The sequence below is a fragment of the Triticum urartu genome, unplaced genomic scaffold (genome assembly GCF_003073215.2).
Source record: "Triticum urartu cultivar G1812 unplaced genomic scaffold, Tu2.1 TuUngrouped_contig_6712, whole genome shotgun sequence".
NCBI lineage: Eukaryota > Viridiplantae > Streptophyta > Magnoliopsida > Poales > Poaceae > Triticum > Triticum urartu.
In genome coordinates, this window is record NW_024117496.1 from 4,731 (window position 1) to 14,263 (window position 9,533).

At 42.6% G+C, this 9,533-nt stretch overlaps 1 protein-coding gene across 1 annotated transcript; it reads left to right on the forward strand.

Moving 5' to 3' along the window:
- The first annotated feature begins 568 nt into the window (after positions 1–568).
- On the forward strand, positions 569–7,548 carry LOC125531003 (putative disease resistance protein RGA1). The gene is made up of 4 exons (XM_048695403.1): positions 569–1,139; positions 1,383–2,555; positions 4,200–6,654; positions 6,998–7,548. Exons 1-3 carry the CDS (start codon positions 816–818, stop codon positions 6,555–6,557), a joined length of 3,855 nt encoding a protein of 1,284 aa, XP_048551360.1. The 5' UTR covers positions 569–815; the 3' UTR covers positions 6,558–6,654; positions 6,998–7,548.
- Positions 7,549–9,533: the final 1,985 nt, after the last annotated feature.

The following is a 9,533-nucleotide window of genomic DNA, read 5'->3' on the forward strand; positions in this document are numbered from 1 at the left end:
GCAGTTTTTCTCCTAGCTGCGGAGCAGTTGTAATTTCTCCTTTGATCACCCCTTTTGTCACTCTCCCCTCTGCTTAAATCAATGAAATGTCGCCGCTTCAAAGAAAATATATATTACGGTTTCAGGCTTTCGATCGTCTCAGGACAGGACAGGAGGGAAGAAATCCAACCCCAATATTTATTTCGTCACTCACATCCTGCATGCTGAACGTTATAGTTAGTGTTTGCAGAGAGCTTGTGATGTGGTGCCAAGCTCTCTACAATTTCAACAAACCGCTTCATGTTCTACATCATCTCATCGAAAATGAAACAAAGTGGTTCAACAACTGCTTTATTAAGCAATAATAAGCATGATTTCCAAGGGGGCGCACACCACTTTGCTTTAAGCAGTTAAGTTAGTTTATTACATACTCGATCAGTTGCACCTTAATTACGTACACCAGCCAGTGCGCATCACATCTCATGGACACACACACACGACACGCATAGATAGAATGTCTTAATTTGGAGTTAGATTCAAGCAAAGAAAGACGCCCACTCCATATATTCGTTATGCTTTTGGTTCCATGCAAGCAAAGCAAAAGCGATTCCTTGCCTCCATGCTCACCCAGCAAACATAGCAAAGGAAAGCAGCAATATTCTCTACCTCCTTTTTTAATCTCTGGCTGGAGTCTCTCTCGTTGCACTCTTAACCAATTTACAGACGCAGCACAACAGCAATACTCCATTCTCTTCTCGTGGGTTCACACTTCACTTCTCGTGGGTTCGGACTTCAGACAGAGGAGAGCAATAGCTTGGTGGCTTCGCTGGAGAGCCATGGCCATGAGCGGGATCGGGAGCGTAATTGCGGGTGCCGTGGGGAAGCAGATCGTCGGCAAGCTCGGCAGCATGCTGGGAGACTATGCCGCGTCGGAGGTCACTCTGCAGTGGAGGTACAGAGAGGAGGTGCTGGAGATGGAGGAGACGATGAAAGATCTGGAGGCGGTGCTGAGCGATGCCGACGACAAGTCGCGTCGAGGAGGAGATGGCGGAAGAGTCTTCCAGCGCTGGCTTACCAAGTTTAAGCGCGCTGCCTATGACGTCGAGGATGTGCTTGACGAGTTGGACGCCAATGACCTCATCAAGAAGAGCCAATCCAAGGTATTCATTCCCATATTGATTGTTCTACTCTTCTTATCTAAAAAGACATTGATTCTTTGATTATCGTGTTTGGAGCAAATGTCCTTGTGCGTCTGGTTATGCCATAGCCCATCTTTATCCCCTTATTTTGTAACTAACGTCCGTGTCCATCCTTCTTCTCTGGCTGCTCCTGCGGTGCATGAGAGTCTGAAACTGATCTGAAAAAAGTTGTGCTTACCGACTTCAATTTTCCCCTTTTTGCAGGTCAGCTTATGGTTTTCCAGCAACAATCAACTCCTGCAGCGAATAACCATGCCCCACAAGATGAAGAAGGTGATGATGAAGATAGACGAAGTTGAAAAGGAGGGCAGAAGGAGGCTTAATCTTGTGCCTCAACAAGCAAGGGGAGAAGAGAGCAGAAACAATGAAATTCCTGCAGTCCACTACGGTGATGGCGTGAAAACTGGAATGGTGGGGAGGGGCATCGAGAAGGAGAAGATAATCAGCCTGCTACTCACAACTGAAGAAACTAACCAGCAGGATATCTCCATCATTCCAGTTGTTGGCCTTGGTGGCATAGGCAAGACGACACTGGCTGAATCAGTTCTTGCAGACAAGAGGGTCAGTGTCTTTGATGTCGCAATCTGGGTTAATGTGTCCAAACAGTTTGATTTGCACAAAATTGGGGGTGCCATCCTGAAAAGAATGATGAATAGCACCATCAACCTTGACAACTCCGATTTGCAGTTTCATCTGAAAAAGGAACTTGCTACCAGAAGATACTTGATTGTTCTGGATGATCTCTGGGAAGAAGATGGAAATAATCTTGAAAGGTTGAAGGATATGTTACAACATGGCCGCAAGGGTAGCAGTATTATAGTAACTACCCGAAGCCGAAGTGTAGTGCAACAATTGCGCACTGGTTTTCTTGCAAATCAGAGGAAAATTTGCCCGGTTCCTGAGTCTGACATAATCGATTTGGGTGTTTTAGAACCTGGTGGTTGTTGGGAATTAATCAAGCAAAGGGCATTTGGATCTGATGATGACCACAGTGGCCTAGAAGAAATTGGAAAGCAGATTGCAGGCAAGTGTGGGGGTTTACCGCTCGTGGCAAATGCTCTTGGGCAGGTAATGTCGGAGCTAAGGACCGTGGGTGCATGGGAAGATATAAGAGACACCAAGGTTGATTTGGGTTTGAGAGAAGGACATCAGGAAGAAGCATTAGAGAGGCTAATGGTGAGCTATTACTACATGAAGATAGAATTCAAGATGTGTTTCACGTACTTGGCAGCCTTCCCCAAGGGCTTTGTCATGCACATCAATCATATAATCCAGCAATGGAATGCACTTGGGTACATCAGTTCAAGGCACGATGGTCAAAGGTGCATCAAGTATCTTTTAGGCATGTCCTTTCTTCGGATTCCAGGATCTGCTTCGGTTAGTTTTGACTATGGCTGGTTCATTTTTGCCATTATGTTTTTTGAACTTTATTTATAGATAAGAACACACTTTCATAGGTTCTAAATTAGGCCCTGCATTTTGATTTTTAATTTATGTTAATGATTTAATATAACCATTTCTAAATTTAAATTTATTATTAGTACTGATAAGTTCAGTTTTGTACTTTAATACAGTAGGTCTGTTGTTTTGATTATGTTGGGTTAATATATCTTTAGTTTTAGATTCTTTCTTGCCCTTCGACTCCTGGATCTAATATCTCGATTATATGCCATGAAATTAGAATCTAATTTTGATCAATTTATTAATAATTTAGTTCTCATTGATTTTGAATCAGATATACTATATATATTTTAGATCCCCAGTATGACATATCGATGATACAATCCTAGTTGGAGTTCACCAAATTATGTGCATTTGTGGCATTCCTTTTGCAACCAGCCACTCTCTGTTTTGGAAAAGAAAGGTGCAACCCCCCTACATGTATATATACTAATTTAATAATTTTATAAGATAGGCTTCACATTTGTAACACAACAGTTTCGTGCTAAAGTTCGTGCACAAATTATAGAAACAACGAAAATTGCAGCACATTTGGTGGTGAAGCACTAGTCCCTAAACGCCGCCCATGGCCCTCCTGTCCAGATTCTTCTAGGTTGTCCGCTGGGCAACCCACATCATTAGGGTGTGTTTGGATTGAGTCGCATCTAGCCCCACTAATTATTGGCTGTTTGGATTGAGCCACATCATTAGGGCACTTGCCTTTTTTTTTTTGGCAAAACCATTGAATTCCATTTGGTTTCAAGCCAAATGTCTTGCCAAACATTTGGCAACTTTGATTGGCTTGTGTTTGGTTTGGTTCCGTAATTCAGAATTTGCATGCCAGCCAATAAAAAACACATAGGTGTAAACTAACACTCACATATAATACATGATATAAATACATGTGTAAGCAAGCCTTCCCAGAACTTCACATTGACATGGTTCAATCCATACATTAAATAGCCCAAATATTGTTCGATACATAAAATTCATCAGAGTGACGAAATCAAGTTCACATACTAACCAACCATTATCAGATCATTCGATACCATCTAAGACATAATACTTAGCCATACGCCCAAGTCTGATCCATATAGTCTATCCACTTGGTTTTGAGTCGCTCCAAGATAAAACCTGCCATTTAGAGCGTCAGTGCGTTGCAAGTGGCATTGTTTCTTGAACTTGAAAGTTGCAATGAAGGTTGAAACAACAGTCAAGCATAAACCTTGTCGCCTCATCAGTCCAGGTTATGTACTTCATGAACTAAACAAGTGAAACTCAGCATCCAGAGAAATTTGAAAAATTCGCAAAACATATGTAAACAAATATGTATGAAAATTCCTCGTGTACATCATACGCTTTATTAGCTTTACATGCTTTGCTAGTTATCCTAGTTTGAATGCCATACAAACAATTTATGAAAATCCATGGGTTGTAGTAAAAAAAGTGGTTAGGATAGTTGTTCTATATAAGGGCTCCGTGGATTTAGAGGAAGCTGCAATTTTACTAGATCATCTCCTATTGTCAAGGGGTTTTACATTTATCTTTGCAATACTAAATTGATAGTACTTACCCCTGCAGGTTAGTCCAAGTCCATTGCATTTCAGAGTTCCTCCAAAACTGGTCATGCATGATTTGGTGCATGATCTGGCATCAATTATTGCTGCTGATGAATTGGTTGACCTGGATGCTACCAAAAGCACCAGCTGGAACAGAGCTCGTTACTGCCGACATGCACAGTTAACCAACTTCAAGAATGATCCTGAGATTTTCAAATATATTCCAGGCAAGCTTAGATCCCTTCACTTTCGGGATTTAGGGGGGCTGCAACTCCCGAAAAAGGCATTTTCCCGATCCAAGTTCATACGTGTCTTGGACCTAAGTGGACATTCAGCTAAAGGTCAACCTGCTCCAAGTGGCGTGGTGCTGCCATCTTCCATTAATCAATTGAAGCTAATTAGGTATATTGATGCCGCGGGTTTGCCAATAAAATCACTTCCTAAGAATTTTCATGTACTTCAAAACATGGAAACTCTTATTCTCTCCAATTCCATGCTTGAAACCTTTCCAGACAGTATTTGTCGCCTCAGCAAACTTTGCTATTTGGACCTATCTGGCAGTAGCAGCCTCAGTAAGATGCCTGCATCACTAGGGGATCTCACTCAACTATTTTTCCTCAATCTATCTGGGTGCTCTATACTCCAAGAGTTGCCTGAATCAATCTGTAAGCTTAAATGCTTACATCATCTAGACATGTCAAATTGTTGTGCTCTTCAGCAGCTCCCCAATGAATTCGGCAACCTGCCTAAGCTCTCGCTCTTAAACATGTCAGGTTGTTCCAAGCTCACAAAACTACCTGGCAATGTTAGCTTTCCGTGCTTAGAGCATCTGAACCTATCAAGTTGTCATGAACTTGAAAACCTACAAATTAATTTTCGCCTTCTTCAGAAACTTGAGTTCGTGGACCTCTCTGGTTGCTACAAGGTTTCAATGTTGCCAGGATCATTTTGCCAACTTAATAATTTGAAATATCTAGATCTTTCAGACTGTCATAACCTCGAAGAACTCCCTGAATGTTTTGATCACCTCTTCGAGCTTGAATATTTAAACCTAACAAGTTGTGCTAAGCTCCGACAATTGCCTGAGTCGCTATGCAAGTTGTTTAAGCTTAGGTATCTTCATTTGTCATACTGTCTGAGGCTCAGCGAGCTCCCCTCCTCATTTGGTGACCTTAAGCTTCAAATATTGCACATGAATGGCCTTCTCTATATGGATGACTGCCCTGATAGCATTGGTGACATGACTAGTCTCACCCAGTTTGTGGTCGACAGTGGACCTTCTAATTTGCTTGAAAAGGTTAAAGCCATTAAAAAGCGTCTAAATCTTGTGGGCATGGTACATCATAATGTACATGAGATAGAGAGTAGAGGATGTAGCAGTATAGTGGATCTTGTGGGATTGACTTGTTCAGAGCTGATACTTGCAGGCCTTGAGAAAGTCTGGGATCCGGAAGATGCAGACAGGGTCAAACTGCGTGATAAATCAGATATCCGAGTACTAAAACTTGGTTGGATCCCTAAGTGGATGTCTTATATATCAAGTGGTAAATCTGTGCTGGAAAGGCTCGTACCTCCTCGGACTCTTGAAAACTTTTGGCTGGTTGGGTATAGGGGCAAAGATTTCCCTAACTGGATGTTTCACATCTCGTCCTACCTCCCTTTTCTCAGCGAACTGACTCTTGATGGTTTGGAAGCATGTGATTGTCTTCCTCCGTTTGGCGCACTCCCAAATTTAAGAAGTTTGTGTCTGAGGAACTGTCCCAACATTAGGAAAATTGGTAAGGAATTCTATGGAGAGGGCGGACCTTGTATGCAACTAAGAGTTCTGGACTTGGCGTCGATGGAGAATTTGGTGGAATGGTTGACAACAGAGTCAAGTGAAGAAAACAAAGAGTTTCTAATCCCTAATTTGCATCTTTTGGTTGTAAAGGACTGCCCAAATTTGAAGTTCCTACCATATCCCCCAAGAAGTATGAATTGGTTTTTGAGCAACAGTGAGACAGTTTTGCCAGAACAAGGATTTGGGAAGCTCTCGTCTTCCATTCATCCTTCTAGGCTGGCTCTAGAAGAACTTATCATTGCAGATTGCCCCAATCTGACATCTTTGCCTGAAAGTATGAAGAACCTCACAGCTCTTACAAAATTGGCGTTGGTGGAGTGCAAAGGCCTAGAGATATTACCGGAATGGTTGGGACAGTTGACTTGCCTAGAAGAACTTTCCATCGGAGGTTGCCCCAACCTGACATCTTTGCCTGAAAGCATACGGAGTCTCTCTGCTTTGAAAGTTCTCATAATTGTTAGATGTCCAATATTGATTGAGAGGTGCCAAGGGGAGGGTGCCCACAAGATTGGTCACATCCCCAAAGTCGTACTGCGCTGAGCTGTTGTACAAAATCGTTGGTCGTCTTTGCTCCCTATGGCTATATACTTGCTCTACTCATTCGGTGCTGGAGTTGGTTCCAGAGGCTGCAGAGGAGGTAAACGGCCTGCTGGAGCCTTCTTTTTTTTTTTAAATTTTTTTTCCTTTCTACACAGTCTTCCAAGGGCAGAAAGTTCATCGAATTTTATGTTTTTAGATGAAGATGCAGTCTTAGTTGTAGCTAATCTTCTGAACATTTAGAAAATTGAATTTGCATCCTACTCCGTACTTCTTTTTCAAGTGGTGCTTCACTCCATGCATTGAACTACGTGCAGTCTGTTGGCTGCACAACAGACTTGGAATGAATGACTGAATGCAACTTATTACTGGTTCCGTTATCTGTTTTCATCGTGCCTAACATGAAGCTCACATCCCCATGACTTGGTCAATCATGTGTGCAGGCTTACATGGCTGCTCTGGACTTGCTGAATCTCAGGCAAGATCAATTTCGCAGTGCGAAAAAATGAGGCAGAGCTCAAGGAAGCGACCAATTCCAAGGAGCAGTTTCTTTCAGACCAAGCTCTCGCTGGGATACTAAGGACCATATTTTGTTGGCGGGAGAACTCTCAAGTAGCTGACTTGACTGACTCTCAAGTAGTTGTTCTACTCCATTACCTGCCATGATTATTGTTGTGATTCAGAAAGAGATTAAGATGTCATTGACGGTTCTGCCAGAGGAAAGGAACCCTTGACGCCATGATCAATACCTACCAATCCTGGCGCCCATGGAATGGATGACAACACAGCTCAGTCTTCAAACCAATGGCCGTCTAATTTCTCCATGCTGAACTAGGATTTTTATTTTTATTTTTTTGTGGGAAGAACTGGGAGAAGCTAGCCAGCCTTGTGGTTGTGGAGGGTACTTTACTTGTTCATCTGGGGTTTTAGAGCAAAAGGGCCACAGCCCCCAGTTGGTCCATTACTGAGAATGAAACTTGACAGGTTTTACATCCTTCGTTCGTTATTACAGCTCCTGTTTGTTTGTTTCTGAAACTTCTCCAAGGAAAGCCAAAAGAGGAAAAACTGCATCTGCATGTAAATGCAGCAACGGACAGGGGAAAAAAAATGAGGAGTATATCTCATTACAGCTCGGGCATTCAAAGACCATGTATATCAGCATCATCGCAGACCTCTGTTGTACGTATATATTCATCTGCTTTTGTAAGTCATTTATAAGGGATTCTAATTGGTTCATTCAGAACCCCGTGTGTGCTCATGCCGCTGCTATGCCATGAGATGTTTCTGCGTGCTGCCCGGATATTGTCTGCCAGCTATATATATGGACTGTCTGTTTTTTGTAAGGTATTGTGGCCCCGCCGATCAGAGGCCTTCCTCGCTGAACTCCCTAGGGAATATTCCTACTGTATTCCTACTGTATAAGATCTGATTGTCATGATGCCAATGGATTCCTCTTATCTGCTTTTGATGATGACACCCCGCTGGTTGGTTCACTCGCAATCTAGTCGACAATACTGAAACTTGGCCTAGCTCAGCAAAGCCTGAAATTAGGATGCATGTAGCAGCATTTCTAAGTCTTTTATTATTATTGATTAAAAGTTGCATTACCATGTCTGTATCTGTTCCACCGAAACCTACATTCTGATCTGATCAATGTAGGCGCATTCTGGTTGCTTGTTGCACATAGAAGTTTGCCTCGAATAGGGGAAAGTCAGATTTTGACTGATCATTCTATCCTGCGCTCTCTTGGCCACCGTCCCTATATATTTCTTCCTGGCCCCTCAATCCCTTAGTAACCAAGCGAGCATGATCTCGAATTCTTGACGAACTCTGAAAATCTAGGTCGCTGCTCATTCTGGTAATGTATATTGTAATGTCTACCGTACGCCCTACCCAAGGATGTATTGAAAGCTTCCTCAATCTTTTGAGCTCATTGGCGACCTCTTTCATGGAAGGCCATCACACATATCTCGGCATTTCTTATCCAGGTCCGCAATTCCTCTCAACAATGCCATGCTTTCTTGGCCTTTCACGTTGCTCGCCAGCATTGCATATAGATTGTTCTCTTTTGTAGCGGATATGAAAGTCACCGACAATAATCCTTTTGTCAATTAACTTGCTTGTATTCAAGATCAAGATATCCACAAGTACCCTGAACCATAGTGACAAACTGCTCTTTGTCAGATGGGGCTAGTGTGGAGGCTCCAAAGTCCGGTACTTTGGCCATGCAGTTATCATCAAGAAGGATGTTGGAAGTTTTCACTTCGCCATGAATAATTGGGGGAGATGCATAGGAATGCAGGAAGCTGAGTCTTTTCGTTTGCTTCGTGAGCAATTCTTAAGAGGGTCCTGAAGGAGATTTGCAGCGCTTGGTTCTTGCCATGGATAAGCTCAAATAGTGTACCACTTTGAACAAACTCATATACTAGAATTGGAATTTCTACCTCAAGGCAGCAGCCAAAGAGCTTAACAATGTTCTTGTGGTTGATTTGGGACAAAATGAGCATCTCTTGGCCAAATTCCTTCTTTTGCCTCTCGTCAACTAATGCCATCTTTTAATTGCAACATGCATGTTATTGTTTGTTATCCCTTTGTAGACTGTCCTATGCCCCCCTTTTCCAAGTATTCTATTATTATCAAAGTGGGCGGTGGAATGTATGAGTTCAGCTTCTATAAATACAGTGAAAGCAAGACCTTTCTCTAGTTTCATCCTATCAAACAAAAGCACGCCTCCATGCTACGAAAATACTCCTTAACTTTGTTCAATCTTGTGTTTTGGACTATCATTTGTCCCCAAATTAGAATGATCATGACTATTAACCATTACACCAAATAATCCCGGGCGATTTGATAATTTGCCACCCCTTACTTCCCCCTTTCACAATTTGCCACCCATTGTCTCAATGACGGGCGGGCCCGGGCCCCACCTGTCATTCTCAGGGGGGGCAAATTATGAAAGGGGGAGGGAAGGGGTGGCGG